Source organism: Phyllostomus discolor, chromosome 3 (assembly GCF_004126475.2).
Source record: "Phyllostomus discolor isolate MPI-MPIP mPhyDis1 chromosome 3, mPhyDis1.pri.v3, whole genome shotgun sequence".
In the NCBI taxonomy this organism is placed as follows: domain Eukaryota; kingdom Metazoa; phylum Chordata; class Mammalia; order Chiroptera; family Phyllostomidae; genus Phyllostomus; species Phyllostomus discolor.
The window spans coordinates 126,630,972-126,653,820 of NC_040905.2; the positions used below are offsets into that span (position 1 = coordinate 126,630,972).

Consider the following 22,849-nt stretch of genomic DNA (forward strand, 5'->3'; position numbering starts at 1 on the left):
TGTTTTCTGTAAAAGGTAACCACCTAAAGCCAACCTGTGCATAGGAAATGAGAATCATCATGTAATGTGCCGAGAAACCCAATAAAGGTCGGTCATGGCAAGGGTCTTGACTTTTACTTGCCTTGCGAGAAAAGCCATGCTCGTCCTTTTCCTCCACAGGACTAGGTAGTCTGCGTGAATGTCTCTCCCCATACACAATGTGGCAGACCCCAGGAGCTGGGGTCCACATCAGCCTATTACTAAGTTACTCATGACAATACATATGTAAGTTACTAGGCTAGTGGGTCCAGGTAAGGACCCGTGTATATAGAGATGGGTCTCTGGGCACATGACTTTGATATGCATATCTTTTAGAATGTGTATCTTCATATGGGTGTATGAGTCCTACATCTGAAGTTCAGTGGGTATATGTGCCTGACTGTGATATGCCTGTGAATCCTCTGGTGTTTGTGTTCCACAAGACTTAAAACTCGAAGAGCAGAGACTGTTTCATCATTTTACCCAGGTTTTTGGACCTGGAACATACAAAGTTGCTCAATGAATTAGTGTTGATTCAATGAATGAAGTAGACTGGACATTCAGAGATCATTACTCATATAGCAAGTCTATTAGGAAAACAAACAACAAGCAAACAAACAAACAAACAAAAAACCCCAAAGCTATAACTATCTCACTAGGTGATAGGTTCATGAACAGAGAGAGAAAAACAAAATAGGAGACAGATGATAGTTGATATATATATGATAGATACGTAGGTAGGTAGGTAGGTAGGTAGGTAGGTAGATAGATCATAGATGATAGTTAGGCAGGTTTAGCTCAAGTTAGGTAGCATCCCATGCAGTTTACACTGGAAGAGACATTACAGGACATATGTCCCAGGGATTTACAAAACTTTGCCCTTGGTAACCCTGTGGGTTATCATGGAGTTCCTTTGAAGGCCTGAGGAGGAAGGAACCACAGAATTGGAGAGCTAAGACATCAACAATTTTCTATTTTCATTTAACCTCTCTACATATTCGATATTTTTGTAGAACTGTATTTAAAAAAAAGGTTCCACTGTAAATGTTTGAGAATCTTGTGCTAGCCCAGCCCCCAAACCTCAGAGAAGGGAAAAGTTTAGGACCTCCTGACCTCTCTTTCAGGTCCCTTCCTAGTGCATGTTTTCCCTTGGACCATAGTAGCTCTGAACCCTGTAACTTACTGGGAAACAGGAAGCAATTCCTCCCAGAAAACTCTCTATCTTTAAGAAGCCACTATCATAGCCTTTTAGGTTGGTTGCCTTCAGGTCAGACCCATTAGCTATGTTCATATGAGATGAGATCATGAACCTGGCCTCAGCCTACTGGACTAGGGAAAACACTTAGGCTCAAACAGGGAAATAAGACTCTCCCTAGTGAAGTTTGGATGTGGGATACCAAGATACCAAGTCTCTATAGTCCCTGAATTAGGAAGCAATGTGAACCTGCAATACCCATATTTAATCAAGGGATGATAAGTAAACAGAAAAAGCTAGTTTCAGAGAGAGGGGGCAATAAAGGAGACACACAAAGATAAGGAGACATGAAGGCTCTGTGGTTTTAGGAAGAGTGGCAGATGGAAAGACAGACAAGCCTGGGTTCCTAGGGTTTGCCTGTGCAGCCAGGTTTATTTTCTGTCTTGGGACTTTGTGCTTAGGCATTTTTGTAATTAATGTACTTTTTGCTTGAGTTCATTGAAGTAAGTTTCTGTTTCTTGAAACCACACAATCTCTGAATAAGTCTGCATGTTGGAAGGTCTCCTCCCTCACCCTGACCCCTGTCTTGGCTGGGCCTTGATCTGGTCATTTTCCCTGAGGCCAACTTGGAGGGAACCATGTATACCTGTGGAAAAGGAATGCTTTGTGAAGGCTTTGTGAGGGATCATTATAGGTTTTCAGAAAGTAGCTTCACCCATCTCTCAGGCTTCTGTTGCTTTATCCCTCTGGCAAAATCGATGCATTATTTTCTTCTGGGACTCCTAACTTAGCCCTTCAGGGGAAAAGCACCACTATTTACAGCAGAGGTGGTAGTCTCTGCACTCAAATCAGGTAGTTCCTTCAGCATCCAGATCCCAGGGTAAGAGTTTGTGTAATTCTAGGCACATCAAAGTAAGTTGGCAGTATGGTGGAGAACAGGGGAGCAATAGGGACCAGTCTTTCCTGGAGCTGAGTCTCCAAAAGTGTCCCCTATACAATAACTCCCCATGGTGATAGTTGAACCCATGGCAGAAATACATCAGAAGATATGGGTGAAAGAAAGAGTCAGTCTGTTGAAATCACCAGCAGTCTGAACAGGAAGTAGAGCCAAGGGAAGTGCCTCTTTAAGGAGCTCATCCTACTCCCATTTTCCCCAGTGACATGGCCCCTCTTTCTTGGAGTGACAAAAGCATGATACACTTCTGGTAAAGGCTGAGGTCCTCTGAAGCCACAGAGGACCCAGCAAATTTGCTTTCAAAAAACTGCTAAAGAATGAGAAAGCCAGGCTAGGCCAGGCCAACAGAGCCCCCACCACAAGAGAAAGAGGAATACAGAGGCACTGAGAAGGTCAACCAAGAGGAAGCTCTTCCCTTTCCCCAAACCCAGCCCAGCCTGGAGTCTGTTAACACTAAGACATTTACAGATTTGGAGAGAGGTCCAACAGAGCTGAAGAGTGACTGGAAGCCATCGCCAGAGGACCAGGTACCAAGCTGAGCTCAGAAGAGCGCAGCTAGGAGGACAGGCAGGAGAAGCACAGAAAAGCCCACCAGGAACCCTGAAATGCAAGGAAGATGACTGTCAGGTGTTGGGCTTTGGAACTCATCAGCCAAAGCGAGCTGCCCCCCTATCCCCACCCTTTGCTGCACAAGGATGACAAAAGCAGAGTGTCCTTAATATCTGGTCTAAGTTACAGCCCCTGGGAGGTAGCAAAGGGCCATGTGATTGGGGGAAAAAAACTATGTAATAATTAAATACTTTCTCATGTTACTCTGGGCACACTGGAAGGTACTTTCCCCACCTCCTTTGCAGGTAGGTGGGACCCTGTAACTGATTCTGGCCAGTGGGATATGGGTAGAAATCATAAATGCCATTTCTAGACCTGGTCCTTACAATCTCCTACATGATTCTCCATGCTCTTTCACCCACCAGGAATGTTTCATAATACTCAGTGACTTCTTCCACATTCCTTGCATCCTGCTGCCTAAGCATGATGACTGGAGCTCTGGCTGTCACCTTGGACCATGAAAGTGAGACCTGAGATGGTGGAGGGGGATCTGGAAAGAATCTGTTCTTGATGACTTTGTGGTATTGCCCTACTAGCACTGGGTTGCTTGCCTCTGGACTTTATTTATATCTGAGAGAAATAAACTTCTATAGTATATGAGGCATTATTACCCACATCAGTGACTTTCTATCACATTACCCTCTTTTCTTTCTAAAGTAGCTTTTTGCTTTTTTATTGTCAGTTTCCCACACTGAGGACAAGTACCTGAACTCTGTTGTTCATCCTTATATCTCCAGTGCCTAGAACAATGCCTGACACACAGTAGACACTTGATAAATATTTGTTGCTAAATGATTGGCTCCCCTGCTAGACTGTGAGCCTTTCCAGAACTAGTTTTGAAACTGATTCATTTTAGTGTCCACAGATTCCAGCACAGGGCCTGCCTACTAAAAGGGGCTCAATGAGTATATACCAAATTTAGAAAAGGGAAGAGAGAGCATTAGGAAGGGGTGGGAAAGGCAGGAGAAAGTGAGATACCTGCAGTAGTAGGGGTTCCATTCATGACACCAAGAGACAGGGCACCTGGCAACAAAAGTAGAAGGTGAGGGATTCCTCAGGCATACTACAGTGGCTGTGGCACTATGGCCATAGTTGCTCTGAGTTCTCTTGGATCTGGCCACCACATTGTGAAGACATCTAGTATTTGGCAGGTACCTATCTAAACATGTTTCATGCACTGGAAACTTAATTCACCTTAGAGTATTCTCATACCCATATGACAAATGGAAAGGCTAAGATTTACTGATGTCAAGAGACTTGTCAAATTATCCTTGCTAGTAAGTAGCAGAGCTGGAATTTGAACCCCAGCCTGTTTTATTCCAAAGTGGAAGTTCCTAACCCCTAGCTACCTTGTAACACCACATGAGACTTCCAGCTGAGGACTTAGTAAAGGGACAGGACAACTCAGGGCAGAGTCTTCTTTGCAAGACAGCCTCAGTAACTCACCTTGAGAATGGAAATGGTAATAATGCTTACTTCCTTATGCTGTAGTGAGCATTTCATGTGATAATGCATATAAATGTGTTTTGCATAGTGCCAGCCACAAAGTGTTGCTCTGTTACTACTACTACTATAACATTACTGTATCCTAATTTCTTTAGGACAAAAAATGCTTTATTCTTTTGGGTTTCTTGACTCTTTCATTCCAGTGAGAATAAAAACCAATACAGTACCACTAACTCATGTGCAGGATGTATATAAATTTGAGGAGCAGTTGGAAAGCTTTCTCTACACCATGCTCCAGAATACTGTAACTGGACTTTGAGAAACAGTCATTCACCAGAAAACAAAGTTGTGTTAGGAGTAAGCCTTCACCACTAAGGGACTGAGTTATAGGGATCTTGTAGGAAAGATAATGAAAATGACACATGCTTTGGAATCAGACCCAGCTGGGTTCAATCCTAACTTCAGTCACTCACAATCTGGGTATCCTGGATGAGTCACTTAATCTCTTTTAGCTTTGGTTTCTCACCCATAAAAGACATAGTCAGGTAAAGATTAAGTGAGTCAATGGATACTGAGTGCTTAGCCTATTCTCTAGCACACAGGAGGCCCAGCTCAAATGGAATATGCTGTTATCATTACCCAGAGAATGTCATGGAGAGATAAATTCACTGATTGAGGCTTCACTGAAGAGACAGAAAAGGCTCTACATTGTTAGGTTGGTGACTCTAGGTGTCTGTGGTAAACTGTCAGTACTTTACCACTGGGTTTATCACCAGGACTTGGCCACTTACCTTTCCTAGTGATGGGTCCCAAATCTATTACTAGGTCTGGGTTGATTGCCACTGCTTCACTGCGGAGTTGGCTTCTTGAGCAAAACTGTGGGAATGGAGAGTTCTCATGACATCAAAACATAAAGGATGATTTCTACTTACGTCTGGCCTGAGAATGAGGCCCATGCACCATATGGCCCTAATTCTGATGCTGTGGTTATTGCAATATAGAGTGTTCTTATTGTCATGCATGTGCAACAAACCTGGGTTAAAATCTCATCTCTAGCCCTGGCTGGTGTAACTCAGTGGATTGAGTGTGGGCTGTGAACCAAAGCGTTGCTGGTTTGATTCCCATTCAGGGCACATGACTGGGTTGCAGGCCAGGTCCCCAGTGGGGGCCATGTGAGAGGTAAGCACACACTGATGTTTCTCTCCTTCTTTTCCCCTTCCCTTCCCCTCTCTCTAAAAATAAATAAGTAAATAAATACATAAAACATTAAAATAAAATAAAAAGTCAAGTAAAAAAAAACCTCATCTTCGCTCTCTTAGCTGACTAATTTGGGACAAATGACCTTATTTCTCTATTATTAAATAGTACCTTCCTGGCTGGGAAGGTTAAAATGAGATATGTTTGCAACATGCAAACACATAGTAAACACTCAACAAATGCTAATATGGGCAGGCAGTGTCAGAAAGGGGTTAAGGCCATTAGCACTGGAGTCACATGACAACTGGGACACATCACAGATCTAATACTTTATAGCTCTGATACTCTTGGCTCTTGAATAAGAGACTTCTCTGAGCCTCAGTTTCCTCAACTGTACAATGAGGTCAATAAAAGAATCTACTTGAAAAGTTATTGTAAGAATTAAACATGACAAGGCACATGAAAGTTCTAGTCCAGTGCCTGACACACAGTAAGCACAAAAAAGACAACTATTATTATAGTCATCTAAAATATGTCTTATGGCAGGGAAACCTGGTGGACAGGATTCTTCAGCTAGGGACACAATAATTGCTTATACGTGGGCTTTTTGGAGGCTTAAAATCCATCCATTCATTTTTCTTTCCTTTTCTTCTCCCTTCCTCTCATTCATTTACCCGTCCATTTCTTCATTTATCTGAATTTATTTTCTCTTCCTCTCTTTCTCCCTTCCTTTTTTCCGTTCACCAGGTACCAGGCCCGATGTCAGACTCTGAATAGTAAAGTCCAAAGATATACTCACTGGCTGACACTGTTCATTAAGGGAATCACAGAGATGAATCTCACAATGCAGAAAAACTAGGTCATAATTTCCAGCAAACATGAACATCTGAACTGAGAACCGGCCCTCAGAAGACACCCCATTCTCCTCCATGTAGATAGTAGAATCATGTTGATTTGGGCAGCTGGAAGGGTGACAGAGGCAAGAGTCAAATTTCCAAATTTCTAGAACAGCTCAGGAAGCCTGAGTCCCTTGACTGCATCTTTTATCTGTGTCCAGTATAAAAGCAGCATCAGAGAGAAATACACAGCTCCCCAGGTTCCCTCCATCCTGAAAACATCAAATTCTATTTCTCTAGGTGTTCTCCAAGATGTTATTTATAAGTGTGTGTGGTTTAAGTGTTTTGGCTGCATAGTCACTGGATTGAGACAGACTGGTTTCAAGTTTCAGCCCAACCCGTTCTCCAGATAACAGATTACTTAATCTTTCTGAGCTCTACTTGTCTTATCTATAGAGACATCTTCCTAGGGTTGATGTGAACATTTATTGATATAATCCAAGAACACTGCTTAGTACAGTGCTTAGCACATAGACAAAACTCAGGGATAAACATTAGCTAGTATTATTCCATGACTTGAGTAATGATCTACAGATTTGCATTTACCTTTGTTTTTGCCAGTTAACAGTAGTCAGTAATACTGTTTTTGTGTTGATGAGTCAGTGTTAACATTTGTATAACAGTCTGTCATTATTTAACAGAGGCCCCATTTTGAACAATGAACCTATTGCCAAAGTTATAAAAAATACCAAAATGAAAAAATAGCATTTCTTTACCCTGCCCACTTACTTTATATTAATACTTTAGGCTACAATTTCAAGAGTGATATTATAGGGTCAAAGGGTATGATCATAAAATATAACATCAAATTATTTTCTAAAAAAGATGAGCCAACTTACACAACTGCCAGGCAGGGATGAGGTTATCATTTCCCCCCGAAAAGATAATCCCACAGATGTTTGATACCTGTTTCTGATGATGAAATATTTTACGGGGTCAGTCCTGTCTTTAGTGGGTGTGGCATAGCAGTTCCTCAACAGTAGGTTAAACCTGGAGTCATCCCCTCTCTCCAAGATGGCACCCACATAGAGCATGGATTCAGTGGAAAGCACAGCTGCAGCTCCTTCATAAGGCAATGTATAGTTCTGGTCTTGGAAGAGGGCCATCCTGACAGTAAACTCTCCCTCCCCAGCCACACTGATGTTCACGGAACTGAGAGATGGAAAACCACAAGATTGGAATCATCAGGTTTTAACCCATGAGAACAAAATAAATCAAGTGCCACTTATGTGTAAGACTGTGAAGGTGAAAGTATATGTTAATCCCTAAAGACACTACTTAATCATTCATTTAAATAAGCACTTACTATCTTCTAGGCACTACACTTGACAAATAGATGAGCCTGTCTCCAGAGTTTTCACCAGTCCTCCCTGCCTCACAGATCACACACATCTCCTTTACTCCAAGTACACACCTCTGTGTTTTCATCTGCAGAGTGGGGTTTAGGACCAGGTCTATGGGGTCACAATGTTTACCAGCAGATCTCTTCCCTACACCCCACAATCTTCAGTAATATGACAATTTTAACAATATTAATGGCTTTAATTTTTACTTTTTATGAATCTTGGACCCCAACCCTATACAGTCTAAGAACCGTGAAACTAGAAAATGTCTGATCCTTCTAATCCTGTCATTCTGGAAGCCAATGGGTAATGAGGGGATGGGAAGGGAACTGTGGATTTCTGACACTCTTTTAAAATCCTCTGGCAAGTCTAAAAGTGCTGAGAAACTCATTCAACAGGGCCTCCTTCCTGGCATTGTGATTGGGGGGAGAGGCAACAGACAAAAACCCTGCCTGAATGGAATCTTACCCAAATTTCTATTTGGTTCTATTTCTGATGAAGATTTTTCTAATCAAAGCTGGTCCCTTTTAAATCCCACATCTCCAGGGAAGCCTTTCTGCTTCTGCCACCCCCTCACCCACTACAATTAAGTCAGGGACCCTTGATTCCTAACTCCATAGTACCCCATGTTTCTCCTATACATTGCATTTATCTCATGTATGATTATTGATTCAATTAGTTGGTTAATGTCTTTCTTTCTCAAAATAAATAAAATTGTCATGGTTTTATTCTTTAGTATATTTAATTAACACTGTTCCATGTTGCTATATACATCAAAATCATCTTTAATATCTACAAAATATTCTGTCTATTGCATCAAACATTAATATACAATCAACAAATTTTGTACAATGAACAGTTGGAAGAATGGAAGATCTTGAAGAAGGAATATAGCATTCTGTGGACAAACATAATAAACTGTGCATGAATTGAGAGTGACCAATGTCAGGTCTATGGGTAAAGGGACAAGGGTTGGTGCCATACCTTACAATGGGCTGCAGGGCAGTTTGGAGACTGATTCTCATGTCCAGCGGGTAGGTACACTGGAAGTTGATGTTGAGTTTGGTGTCTCTGATGATGAACTCATTGACCAAGGAGAGAGTGTTTTTGTAGATGGCATGGGTTTCATTTCTCTTTGTTTAAAAACAATACCATATATATATTTATGTGGACATGTGTATATGTGTGTCTGGAACTCAGGTCTGTCTGACTCTACAATCAGGGCTTTAATCATGCTGCCACCCTGTTTTCTGATCTCAAGGTGACAAGTGGGACTCCTCCCCCAGTGGCACTGACACTGTGTGGAAAAGGGAGTGAGGACCCCAGATCAAAATACTACTGCCTGGGAAAAAGTTAGGAATCACTATACTTACTCCTCTGCCAATCCCTTGCAAATCACCCCAAATTAAAATAAGCATAATCAGTGTTTGCATTTGTCCTGCTTAAGCATCAGATCTGTTCTAAGCTTAAACTCTTTACTTAGACCAATATGTACAATTTCACATACCCCTAGAGATCCAAAGAGATCCAAAGTCTCAAATCTATTGAGATGGTCTCCACCAGCCCAGCTCCCTGTCTCTGGTAGCAGTGGTGTAAATGCTGCTTACCTCCAAAATGTTTCCACAGGCATTAGCCTGAGTGGGGCTGGTCACAGAAATCAAATTCTTCTCCTCTCTTTGCATGATGCTGTTGCATTTCTGGTCTTGCAAGTAGGCCCTGACCTCGTCTCCAAAACCCAGGCCTTCCAGCCTGCACCTGTCCAATGACACCTTGATCTCTGTGGCCCCACATTCCAGCTGAGGTTGCAAACTATGGATATCTGAAAAGTCGGAGGATTGGTTCTGGAAGCAGTGGGCACAGTCCACATTCCCTGCATTAGAAAAGCTACCATGCCCATCAGGAAGCTAGGTAGACTAGAAGGAGCTTGGAACCAGGTAGGATCATGCCTGGAGTTACAGTAGGCAAGGTTAGCAAAGAAGGCCCTGGTCTGAGATTGTTAAGTATCTAATGTGCACATTTGGCGTGAGCTTCCATGTCCAGTTCTCCTCAGGGATTAGAGTCCTGGGTAATCAGGACTGTCCCATCTTCCATGCTAGAATTAAAGCTAGATACACACTACTCCCATTTCCTGGCTTTGTGAAGCCAGGGCACTTGATCTGGTTCAAGCCATTGCATGCATTCAACCATTCACTCATTCATTCCTTCTCTCATTTGTTCATTCATCCAACATTTATTCAACAAATAGTTCTTGAGACTCTACTACCTGTCAGGTAGATTCTAGGCACAGGGTATATAATAATTATCAAAACAGACACAATTCAAACCCTTATAGAACTAACATTCTGATAAGGGAGACATAGTAAATTAAGAAAAATACAATTCCTATTGCATTCATGATTGCATCAATTTAACATTCATTTACTAATGAGCTTCCCCATGTGCTGGGAATACTTAACACAAAAATAAAGGAACCATAGACTCAGTCCATGAGGATTTGTTGGTCTCCTGTAAAACAAAAATGCCAACCTCTTATTATGATGCAGTATGATGAAAGTGCTAATAGGTGTATATTCTAGGCGCAGAGGAAATGCACAAGAAAAGTTATCTGAGTCTGTCAGGTCAGTCAGAGAAGGATGTAGAGAAGCCTGGAGCTTAATAGGTGTAAGAGTTTTTCAGGCGAATAAAGCAAGTGAGAGCACTGAAGTTTAAGGGAACAGCACAGGCAAAGTATGGTCATGGGAGAGAGGATGGTGTGTTCATATAGGCACAGTGTTCAGAGGTACAGAAATGTAGGAAGGCAGGGGAAACTGTGGAAGATAGAGAAGCAATCCAAAGACTGATCATGAAGGGATGATGTCTGGAAGCAATGGAAACCCACTGAATAGCCATGGATGAAGACGTGAAGGGCCACTTGTTCATCCAGTCAGCCAAAGGACCTGCCAAGAATGCCCTTGAAACCCACCCAGGTACAGGGAGGATGTCTGCAAAGCCTAGCATCTGATTCTGTGATGGCCCAAACCCCAGGAAACCATCCTGACCCTCAGAGGTCTCATCTCCCCAGTGTCCATGGCTATTCCCTTCCTGTTCCTGCCCCTTATCCCATGCAGCTCCTGCCAGGCACATAAGCACCACCTCATCCACACTCCATACCAGTTTTCCAAGTGCATTCTGCTTATTCTTGTCCCTCTGTTTAGGACCCTCTCTCTTTCATAGGTAGTGGGAGTTTGCTCAGAGGAAGGCATGCTTATGCCAAAAGCCAAGAGTCAGAGGCCCTCATTAGAGTCCTAAGAGAGACTACGGCTTGTCTATACCATCCCTTCCCATGGCTTATCTGCTGCTCTTTGCTTACCTCCTGGGATAAGAAACCCATCACCTCCAGAGCCTACACATTTGGACTACTCTCATTTAATTCTCACAATAGCTCTTTATAATGAGTATTTTTATTAATATATTATTCCTCTTTTACAGATGGGGACATTAAAGTTCAGAGAGGGTAGATGACCAGTTCCAGTTCCCAGAACTACTTCATGGACTAGCAAAGCAGTCTGCCCATGTCCCTCATGTGTAGACTCTGTAGGTGTTTGAACACAGCTCCCACATGTGCAGAGTTGCATCCTCAGTACCTCTGTCCCTCATGGGTCAAGCCCATCCATGCCAGAGCTGCTTCCTGATGCCTGAAAATTTTTTGCATCCCTGGCCCCCATCATTAAAAACCCACTGGCTCTAATAACTCACATTCCTTAACCTTAGTTCCATCCCCACTGACTCTGGTCTATACCTTGTCTGAAGCTCCCTCCTTCCTTCTGTGCCTGCTCAGGTCAGCTCCCACCCAACATGGTGCCCACTGCGCTGGCCATTAAATTGCTCACCAGAGGTATTGAGGTCTTGCTTACAGGAACAGCTCCAGGTGTCATTGAAAAAGATGCACTCCTCCTCTGGGCGGCAGGCCTTCTCACACCTGTTCTCCACAGTGGAAGGGTCTGGGCATGAGGTATGGAGAAAGGGGATCAGAATGCAGAGCAAGGAGGACCTGAGGCCCTCAAAGCCAACCTTGTCACTCTACCAAGGCTCAGAAGTCCTGCCCAAGGTTGGGTCAAGCCCCAACCTTGAATTTCCTGATTCCTGGTCCAGTGAAATGAAAAACCTGAAGCTTCCATCTTAACGCTTACAACATGGCAGGCACTGATCTGAGCACTTTCCATGTGTTAACTCATTCAATTCTCATGATAACTGTATGAGACAAGGTAGCATGGTGGTAGAGTGCTGGGTTCAAGTACCAGCTCTGTGATGTTGGGAGAGCTGCTTATTCTCTCTATGCCCCAAACTTGTCATCTTGGGTGATTAAATAATATTTATCTTATGAGTTGATGAGTGAATTAAATGACTTACTAGTCTAAAGTGCATAGGATAAGAGCAAGGACATTATAAGCACTGTACATTAGTTATTTTTGCCATTATACATTTTTTTTTTCAGATCAAAAAAATGAAGCTTGGAGAAGCAAATTAAATTATCCAAATGAAATCTATATCCAAACAAGCCTGAGTTCTTAATATTATGCTATACACATGGATATATGCAGGTATCCACTTCTTTCACTTATATGAGAGACTTTTATTAGTACCTGTTTTTCACTTATGGACAGAAATCCAATTTCTTTCACAAAAGTGAACATTGAAAACAGTGGTCAGTGTTTGCTTTGCAGGGGCCATTATAGAGATAGTGCACACCCCAAGCAGCAAGAGTGGCCTCACCAAGCTTCTTTTCCAGGAACTGCACTTGGCATCTCAGCATCAAGCCACTATTGCTTTGAACTGTGTCTATGAGCATCTGTATTTCACCTCCACTTATTTTGTGGATCCATTAGCAGCATGTGACATAAGGTATCTGAAAAGCCTAAGACAGCTTGTAAGTGTGTTATGCTTAATATAAAATTGGATGTAATTAAGTGTATTTGATATGATTTGGTAGGTTATCTGTGGGGTCTAGGAATGCTCCAAAATTTTTCCATGTATATTAATGGTAATTGCTTCTTTGCTTTACCTCATTTTGGCTGACAAAAATTTTCATAGAAGCACTCTACTTTTGGATATCAGGAAACATGTATTTTTCAGGTGATTTCACCCTGGAAACTGAATTCCTGGTTTTGAGATGTTGGAAGACCTGGTAATCCTGGGAAAGAAGCTTGGTGAGGCCACTCTTGCTGCTTGGGGTGTGCACTATCTCTATAATGGCCCCTGCAAAGCAAACCCTGACCACTGTTTTCAATGTTCACTTTTGTGAAAGAAATTGGATTTCTTTCCACAGTGAAAAACAGTACTAATAAAAGTCTCTCATATAAGTGAAAGAAGTGGATTTTCCAGCTAGACAGTAACTGGCAAGAACTGCATTAATGCTTTTCTGCTAAGTCTCCTCTTAACCCGCTCCACTTATCCTGTCCCACAGCTGCCTCCAAGGTCTCTGCTACTCACCTGTACAATATCTCAGATTACATGCAGGGCTGCCCTCCAACCAGTACACATGGTACCCACCCGGGCAGGCCTTCACCTGAATCTTAGTGTTCCAATAGCAGCAGTTGCCTGACCATGAGGCACAAGCAGTGCGGGTGACAGTGCCCTCCCCAAGGGTTGGGTGGGTCCCATTAAGCCATATGGGAGCATCAGTCTGGCATCTATACACTGGGACACAGGTCTCCGGCATTCTCACTCCTCCTTCTCCCATAAAGCGGAACCAGCCCTGCAGGTCCCTGTCACACTTCTGGGCTCTTTCTGTATTCTCTGTGCTTCGAGAGGGATCATCCAGGTGGGTATAGTTCTGGCAGGAGTCAAAGCAGAGTGGGGGTTCTGGAGCCCCAGGAGTGCCACACTCCAAATCCAGCCCATAGGCACTGATGGTGGTGGCATTTCTGTAACCTGGAAAGCAATAATGTGCTTGGGTTTACTGAGCAACCCCAGAGCCTACAGAACTTTTATTCATAGATACACTCTGTTCTAGATGTGCTAAGAATCCTAAGGAGGCATATACCCATTAATTAAATATAAGCCTTCAACACCTTGGAATCTGAATAATAATGAGGCTGTTTTGCAGTATTTTATAGCCATTAAGAACATCAGATTTCCACCATGCACATTGAGCTTGGTGGCTTTTCCAAGGGATCATGACCACTGGAAAGCATTCCAAGGACCCACTCATGGGAGATTGTGGTGTGGCCAAGTAGAAATAGACCCCTGGGTTTCCAATTTTTCATTTCTGTCTGTCCTGCCATGGAGAAAGCTCAACCATGTTCTCATCAAGGTCAAAACAAAAGCCAGTGTCCAGAGTTTCTGCTTCATGTTAAAGCTTAGTACTTTTGTTGCTAGTGCAGTCTGCCATGGATCCTGGCAGCTAGACCCCACATGGTCACATGCTCCCAGGTGAAAGAGAATGTGTGAATGCACAGGGAGTGTGTTACCAAGTGGGTAAGGGAGAGAGAGAGAGAGAACTTCTTTGTTCCTGTGGGATTATATTAGCCTGGGTTTGGGACAGACCAGGTGCTTTTACAAATGACTGATCAACTTTGTTACCATAGGTGTTAGCTAATTATTTTAAGAAAGGGGAAGCAAAGGGAATTAGACATTGAACCTAATAAACAGGGGAGCATAAGCCTGTTTGCTTCACCAGGAAACTATAGCTCCACACCTCAAGGTATCATAGCATTGCTCCTCCAAGGAGATTAACATTTTTCCCTACCCTACTCTGATACTGGATATTTGAGAAGGTACATGAGGAAGTGCTGAACCATACAGGCCTGTAAATCTGGCTAGGGGGTGTGGACCCATCCAAAACCTGCAAAAACTTGGGAATTTAACTGGACATTTGGAAAAGCACCTGGTCCATCCCAAATGGCAGCTTATATAATAGAAATATAATATAAATACATAAATAGAAATATAAGCTCCATAGCCATGTGGCCTTAGCCAACACATAGCCAATGGCCAAGCTGACTCCACATGCAGTCTCCAGATGGGACCCTGAAAACATCAGCATAGCAACAGATTGAAACAGGGAACACAAGCTGGATGCTGGACTGAACTGAGCTTTAATATGGCACAGAGTCTCTGGACATTGACTCTATATCTTGTGCTGTTTTTCTGTGGTGGGACAAAGAGTGATGGATCATTGCAAACCAAGGATGTGCTTCTATTTTTACTCAAATTTTGACATAGCACAGTCTCCTGTGTATGTGTCTTTGGAATGCTTTCTCCACAATCCTGTGGAAGAGCCTGATTTCCACTGGCAAAAGCCCTGCCCTGAGGTTGTGCAGCACTCCCCTGTTCAATCACACACTGTCGTCCTATCTGACCAATATTTATTTTCCTCATTATAAATGTAATGCTGACTTTTTGGAAAAAACTCAAATGCCATTAAAGTAAATAAGGTATAAATGAAAGTTCTCATAAGATCATTCCATCCTCAGAGGTAACCATAAATTTGTTGTAGAGTCTTCAAACACCTTGCATACATATGTTTAAAATATAGGTGTTTTTTTTTTTTTAAAAATGGGTTTAATGCTGTACAACTTTTTTCCCTACTTGCATATTTTTCTTAATATATCACAGGGATTTTCCCATTATCAGCAGTTACAGATCTAACATAAATTTTCTCACCCCGACACTATTGATGTTTTGGACTGAATAATTGTGTGTTTGGGAGCCATTCTATGCGTTGCTGGATGTTTAGCAGAATCCACAAGCTCTTCTCACTAGATGTCAGTAGTACTCTTCTTTCCATATTGTCTCCAGACAGGGCTAAATTGAGAACCACTGATCTGATAAGCCTATTTCTGATTATTGACCTTACGGTTTTTACCAGATTCAGGGATTATGATGTGTGAAAAGACAGAATGAGGGAGGGGACCACAGACTGCTCAGTCTGGGTTTAAATCCAGCTCCACACCTGCTGTCTGGATGACCTTGGCAGGTGGTTAAATTCTCCAGGAGACTTTTTTGCAAAATAATACCTGTGAGCTAGTGGTCCTCAAATTTCATCCATTCCCAGCCACCTGGAATGATGACATTTTTCATACCTCTGGCTCCTTGTCTTTATTACTTCATATATCTTTTCAATGATTTTCTTTATAAATTCATTTCATTTCAAGAAATAAAATCTGTAGTGCTATAGCTATGATGTACTAGTTATATTTGTTTAATATATGTGAAAAACATAGATCACTAAAAAAATACTTTAAAAGTTTGTCATGCACCCCCATAGTCACCTTGGCATATGTGTGTCCCATTTGGAAGCTAGAAGTCAAGGACAAATAAAACCCTAAAAGATTGTGGGAGGATTAAATGAGATTACAGGTGTAAAATGCCAAGCACAGTACTTGGGATGTCTAAGCTAGTTCTCTTCCTTAGCTCTGATTTGTTGAATAATGTGAATGCCCAAATGATGAACTCAATATGTATGAAGGATCATATGCTTATGATACACATTAGAGAAAATTTTAGAAGATTTTCAAGCCTTACTTATGTATGTACTTGTTTTTATGAAAGGAGTCTCTGCACTTGTTTTCTTGCATTATTTCCTTCACACATCGGAATTTCCCAAGGGAGGCCATGAGCCAAGTTCCTTCCTCACTACTCTCCTAGCCTCCTCAACAGGTTTCACCCTACTCTTGACCCTAAGACCCTTTCCAAAAACATTTACGATGCACAATCCACACATCTTTAAGAACCACAGGAGAACACTAAATGTAGCCCTCTAGTTTTACAGATATGTGAATGGGTTCAGAGGAAGAAGTCACTTGCCAAAATCAGGGCACAGAGTGACCATGTTATGCGTACCCTCATAAATTTAGGCTCTCTGATCTCATATTTGGACATGGAAGTTATGTTAACTGGTTCCCACTCTCCTTGCTGGGGGCATTTCTCATTTGGCTCTTTGTGGGATAGTTACTCAATTCTGGCTTCTTTCATTCTCCTTGACTTCTCGTTTCCAAATCTCCTGCTCCTCTCACTGACCCAAAATTGCTTTCTCTGCATTTCCCTGCTCACTCCCCAGGTGTTGAAGGGCATCTGAGATGCCAGGTGAGCACTCACCTTGCTGCTCTGCGGAAGCCAGGATCAGAATGCAGGAGGCCAAGGCCAACCACAGGACATAAGAGCCCAACATCCTCTTCAAAAACTGAGACATGCAGGTCTCTCAGTGGCATTCAGGCTCTCTGTGTAGCTAGGGGAAGGGAAAGACCCAAATATGGGTCAGGGTAACAGAGGTCATTCCTCTAACTATGAGAATAATGAGGGAACTCACATCAGTGCAACACCGTAACTTGTTCTAAGTCCCTTGCATGCTGGTTTTGAACCACCCTCCAAAGAAGGTACAATCATTGCTTCCATTTTATTGATGAAGAAACTAAGACTCAGGCAACATGAATCCCAGAAATATTTACTGAACCCCTCCTATGCACAAGTACTGTGCAGGAATTTAAGTTTTGTTTGCTTAAGGCCACATAAGCAGACAAATGACTTCCTTGATAAAGGATCATATTGTTCAAAACCAGGTATGACTTGCAGAAAGGATATGGGGTAATAGGAAAAAAAGGCTTGCCATTAGGTGGACAGCAAGGAAAAACAAGGCAAACTTAGAGCCAGCCAGCACTGCAGATTGTCCTTGAAAGTCTCAGGTTGGTTTCTACACAGGTAGAGGTAAAGACTTTTGGAAATTGGGTGGAGGAAATGGTTGTGGTGCTGTGAATACCTGAAAAGGTAAGGGCTGCCTTTCTTAATTCTGCCCCTCAGGCACTGTGCTTAGAGCCCCTTGATATGTCCTCTAAAGTATACATTTCTATGAAAGTGGTACCATGTCAGGCTGAGCCTATCACTTGCTCCTATCACAGTGTGTGGCATACGAGGGTGATCAATAAAGGTTTGAGAAATAAATATATAAATAAATAGGAGGATGGGTAGAATAACACTGCTGCAAAGAGCCTACCAACACTCAAATTATGAACACTTTCTCTTTTGGAAAACCCTTTCATTGAATGGAGAAATCCTTGCGTGGCTTCTTACAGCCTCGGGAAGACCACGATTAAAGAAAGGGACTTATTTCTGGAAGGGATATCATGAAAATGTTATGAGAAAGCCCCCAGGACTAGTAACAGAGTGATATCTGGAGCAATGGGCAAAGGCCAGAGTCTAAACCTCTTTCTGGGTTCTGAAAGTTTCTAGAAACAAATGATCCTAACAAGTTCCTGGGTCTGGGGCCTAAGCAGATTCCCAGTATCTGGAGAAAACCTCGTGGGGTTTGAATCAGGACTTACCTTGGGGTGAGAACACAGAGCGTTCCTCCTCTTCTGGCCAGTCATGGAAATGGAGGCCTACCATGAACCGTCCTTTTATTATAATGCCCCATCCACGTGGCTCTGAACCATTGGTGCTGAGGGATGTCTGGAGTTAATCCAAGACTGTTGGCTGTAAGTAAGATAAGTGATTTCCCACTGAGGATGATGAAAGAAAGGCCCTTTCCCAGTCACCTATTCCAATATAAACACTCGCAGCAGCTTCACCTTCATGTACATTTCCTTATCAGCAATAGCAATACAATCATTCCCCTTTATCTGTGGGGGATACATTTCAAGACCCCCAGTAGATGCCTGAAACCACTGATAGTACCAAATCCAATGTATACTATGCATTTCCTATACACACATACATATGATAAAGTTTAATTTATAAATGAAACACAGTAAGAGATTAAAAACAATAACTAAATTGTGCTGCTATGAACATTGGGGCACATAGGTTCTTTTGAATTGGTGTTTCAAGATTCTTAGGGTATAGTTCCAGGAATGGAATTGACAGGTCAAAAGGCAATTTCATTTTTAGTTTTCTGAGGAAATTCCATATTGTTTTCCACAGTGGCTTTACCAGTCTGCATTCCTACCAACAGTGTAAGGAGCTCCTACCCTTTGTAACAGCATGGATGGATCTGGAGAGCATTACGCTAGGTGAAATAAGCCAGGTGGTAAAAGACAAATATCATATAAGCTAACCTATAAGTGGAACCTAATTACAAAACAAGCAAGCAAGCAAAATAGAACCAGAGACATTGAAATTAAGAACAAACTGACTGTAACCAGAGAGGAGGTGGGAGGGGTTAATGGGAGGAAAGGAGGAAGGGTTTTCAAGGAAATGTATAAAGGACCCATGGATAAAGCCAAAGGGGAGTTAGGATAGAGGGTGGGAGATGGGAATGGCTGGGGTGTGTGTTGTGCTGGGGGTAAAATGGAGAAAATTGTACTCGAACAATAATAAAAAACAATAACTAATAAAAATGGAATAATATACTTAATAAAGGTTATATGAACATGCTGTCTTTCACAACACACACAAAATAATGTATTGCACTGCACTCAACCTTGTGATGATGGGAGGTGACACAATGCCTACCGATGAGATGAAGTGAGTGAGTAATGTGAGTGATATGAGCATTGCGACAAAGCATTAGGCTACTGTTGACTTTCTGATGATATGATAGAAGGAGATATTGAACCATGATGCTGTCATATCTTCTTCCTACAAATTTAACGCCTTTTCCATCTTAACTAAGCATTTATCATACTCTGCATCCATAACTTTTTCAGTCTGAGGTGTAAAGGCAAACTTAGCAAAACCTTTTTTTCTTCACAATTTTTATGGATAGAAGATTTATTGTTACCATAATTCTGAACACCTTCAGCATACATTTTTTCTTTCCTTATTAAGTCAAGAATTTTCACCTTTTTACATACAGGAAGCATTTTATGGCTTCTCTCTGGCATGTCTAAATTGCCAGTACCACTACTCTTGTACTTTGGGGCCATTATTTAGTAAAATAAGTGTTACTTGGACACAAGCACTGTGATACTGTGATATTGATTTGATATCTGAGGTGGCTACTAAGGGACTAATAGGTGGGTTGTATGTACAGTGTGGAGATGCTGGACAAAGGGATGATTCATGTCCCAGGCAAGCCAAAGCAGGATGACATCAGATTTCATTACACTACTCAGAATGGTGCAAAACTTATGAATTGTATATTTCTGGAATTTTCCATATAATGTTTTTGGACTGCAGTTAGCCCTAGGTAACTGAAACCTTGAGAGCAAAACCATGGATAGGAGGAGCGACTATATGTCCTGAATGCTGAATACACTGGGCACTGCTAAGTCCCTTCTCATATTTAATCCCTACCATCAACCAATAAAGCAGAAACCAAATGCTAATCAAAAGGAAGTTTAATATCCAAAGGGAAGTAGATAGAAATCAAACAGCCACTTGTCTGCACAATGGATTTCTAATTGTTCCTTATGCTCTTAGCTAATCACTTTAGAACACTTCTGCTTCTGGCTGGGTGCCACTCAGCATGAAGTCAGAGCAAGAGTATAAATAAGAATGGGGGTTGGGTACTTCCTAGATATGGCTCATAGATTCAGATACTTCAGATATTCAATGTTAAGGGGTCTGGGGAGGGCAAACTTAGTGACAGTGAATCATGAAATTCAAAGTATAGATAAGGCCCTAGACAAAATAAACATCAGAAGAGCCTCCTCTCCAATTTCTTTCAATATGTGGGCTGCACTAGATATTGGAAGGTATGAAACTAGAGGAGGCTGTGCATCTCACACTTTTAAACTCCAGGCTTAGACCTGGCTTTCATGGCATTGCAGACATCATGGAATTGGTGAGGAAGTCAAAGGTTTTGCAGAACAAATAACCACTACTTCTTTTGTGTTACTTCAGGACTCTTTAAAGAGTCAAGGCTACTGAAAAAGGGGAGCACATACCTCCTGGTATGGGTAACACCATCTAGCAAAACCTCAGCCTGGAAAAAGAAAAAGTGATATAAGCCACCTCTATTCCTAGCACATTTAGAGAAAAATAACCTGAATGTGGTACTTATAACAACCACAGATGCAGGATTCTGAAATTCATCTGGGCCAACAAAATATCCCACCAGGCCATTCATTTTGGCCAAGTGCTTACCCTCCTCTCCCCAATGAACACCATGGATCTTCTCCATTCTTTTAAATAATCTCTCTATCAAATTAAAGGAGTTCATCATCACCAAGCCCTTACTTTATGAAATGCGAAAGGGACTTATCTAAGAAAAGAAGATAAAGAAAAGACATGTATAGCAAAAGGACAGCAAACTCACAATTATTAACAACCACACCTAAAGCAAAACCAAAAGAAACTAAGTAAACAACTAGAATAGGAACAGAACCACAGAAATGGAGGGCACATGGGGGGCTAGCAGTAGGGGGGGGAGGAGGAGAGAGGGGGAAAAGGTATAGAGAATAAGTAGCATAGAATGTAGGTTGAAAATAGATAGGGGGAGGGCAAGAATAGTACGGGAAATGTAGAAGCTAAAGAACTCATAAGTATGACACATGGACATGAACTAAAGGGGGGAACATGGGTGGGAAAGGGGGTACAGGGTGGAGGGGAGTGAAGGGGGAAATGGGACAACTGTAATAGCATAATCAATAAAATATATTAAAAAAAGAGAAAAAAATAATCTCTCTATCCATCACTGCCCACTCACTCTCCTGCTTCCTTCTTAACAGAAGGCATTCAACACCCTTCTTCAAGAAAATTTAGGCCACTACACCAAATTTACTCAACTTTGTCTCCTTCCCCTATAAAAATACAAATGGTGATCTTTATCCTCCACTTCCTTCCTCAACTTCTGATGAGGTGATCTTCCTCCTTTTCAAGGTAGTTTCCTCCATCCTGCTTCTGACATCTCAATTCCAATCTGAAGCATTAAGCTAAAACTGCCCACCAAAAGTCACCTCATAAGCAAGTTGATAGGGCATTTTTTCTGGCTTTTAGTCACTGGATTGTTTTTGCTGCTTCCTCTGCACTCTTCATTTCCTTCATTCCTCAGGTACCATGATTTTTCTGATTCTCCTTTACCTATTTGTACACACCTACTCTATCTTTATCCTTATCATTATCCTCTTCCTCCAGCTGTTCTTGAGAAAAATAGTAGGACACTTTTTTTTTTTTATCACTCCATATGCTCTCTCTGGGAGTAGTTAAGTTATCTCATTGTTTTTGGTACCATCTACAGGCCATTGAGTTCCAAATCTGAAACCCTGTCCCCTACTACTCCCTTGAACTACAGAGCTACCTACTTAGTCTCCTTCTGGACCTCTTTGCTTGGGTTGAGAAGCTGGAGGTACTTAAAAGTCCAAACATGAACTCACCAATTCCCCTAAATCTCTCTATCCTCATTGTATCATCAATTTTTAAAAAAAAATTAAATTTATTGTGGTGACATTGGTTAATAGGACCATATGGATTTCAAGTGTACATTTCTATGATACATGATCTATACTCATATATTGTATTGCGTGCCATCACTCAAAGTCCTATCATTTTTCATTACCAAATAGTCCCTTTTACCCCTTTCTCTCCCACCCCCTTTGGTAACCACAATACTGTTGTCTGTGTCTATAAGTTTCGATGTATATCCCACATATGAGTGAAATCACATGATTCTTGGCTTTTTATGACTTGCTTATTTCACTTAGCATAACCTCAAGGTTCATCCATGTTGTTGCAATTGGCAGTATTTCATACTTTCTTATGAATAAGTAGTATTCCATAGTATATATGTACCACATCTTTATATAATCCTCTATCAAAGGGCACTTTGTCTCCATGTCTTGGCCACCATGAATAATGCTGAAATGAACATAATGGTGCATATACCTTTGCAAATAAATGTTTTGAAGGTTTTTTTGCTAACTACCCAAAGGAGGGATTCCTGGGTCATAAGGTAATTCTCTTCCTAACTTTTTGAACAACCACCAGACTGTTTTCCATAGTGGCTGTACCAATTTACATGCCCACCAGCAGTGAATGAGGGTTTTGTTTTCTCTACAACCTCTCCAAAACTTGTTACTACCTGTCTTGTTAATAATAGCCATTCTAATAGGTATGAGGTGGTATCTCATGAAGTTTTGATCTAAATTTCCCTAATAGCTAGTGAAGTTCAACAGCTTTTCATATATCTCTTGGCAGTTTGTGTTTTCTTGGGAAATGTGTCTGTTCAATATTTTTCATTCATCTTTATTCTATTAAAGTTATCCTAATTCTACCCCCCTTTGCCCTCCTCCCTCCTCTCTCCCACAACTGTGTATGCCCACAATATTGTCCATAT

At 41.7% G+C, this 22,849-nt stretch overlaps 1 protein-coding gene and 1 long non-coding RNA gene across 2 annotated transcripts in view; one reads left to right on the plus strand and one right to left on the minus strand.

The window, feature by feature from the left end:
- Positions 1-1,935: 1,935 nt before the first annotated feature.
- On the minus strand, positions 1,936-18,010 carry LOC114509116 (pancreatic secretory granule membrane major glycoprotein GP2-like). Its single transcript, XM_028527231.2, has 11 exons — positions 17,958-18,010; positions 16,738-16,867; positions 13,129-13,569; positions 11,529-11,639; positions 9,267-9,478; positions 8,644-8,792; positions 7,223-7,468; positions 6,220-6,382; positions 5,015-5,099; positions 3,756-3,800; positions 1,936-2,768 (listed from the first exon to the last, which is right to left on the minus strand). The coding sequence occupies exons 2-11, from the start codon at positions 16,829-16,831 to the stop codon at positions 2,710-2,712; spliced, it is 1,605 nt and encodes a 534-aa protein (XP_028383032.1). The 5' UTR covers positions 16,832-16,867; positions 17,958-18,010; the 3' UTR covers positions 1,936-2,709.
- Positions 18,011-19,357: 1,347 nt separating this feature from the next.
- Positions 19,358-22,849, plus strand: part of LOC118499631 — a 29,578-nt gene continuing 26,086 nt past the window's right edge. The window contains exon 1 of the long non-coding RNA XR_004902137.1: positions 19,358-19,536. This is a non-coding gene — a long non-coding RNA (uncharacterized LOC118499631). The remainder of the gene's footprint in view (positions 19,537-22,849) is intronic.

Coding starts and splice junctions, on each gene's coding strand:
- LOC114509116 (XM_028527231.2), bottom strand. CDS start 16,831: ATGTCTCAGTTTTTGAAGAGGATGTTGGGCTCTTATGTCCTGTGGTTG. Junction 13,570..16,737: donor GGCTTCCGCAGAGCAGCAAG/GTGAGTGCTCAC, acceptor ATTGCTTTCCAG/GTTACAGAAATGCCACCACC. Junction 9,479..11,528: donor GCAAGACCTCAATACCTCTG/GTGAGCAATTTA, acceptor CCGACTTTTCAG/ATATCCATAGTTTGCAACCT.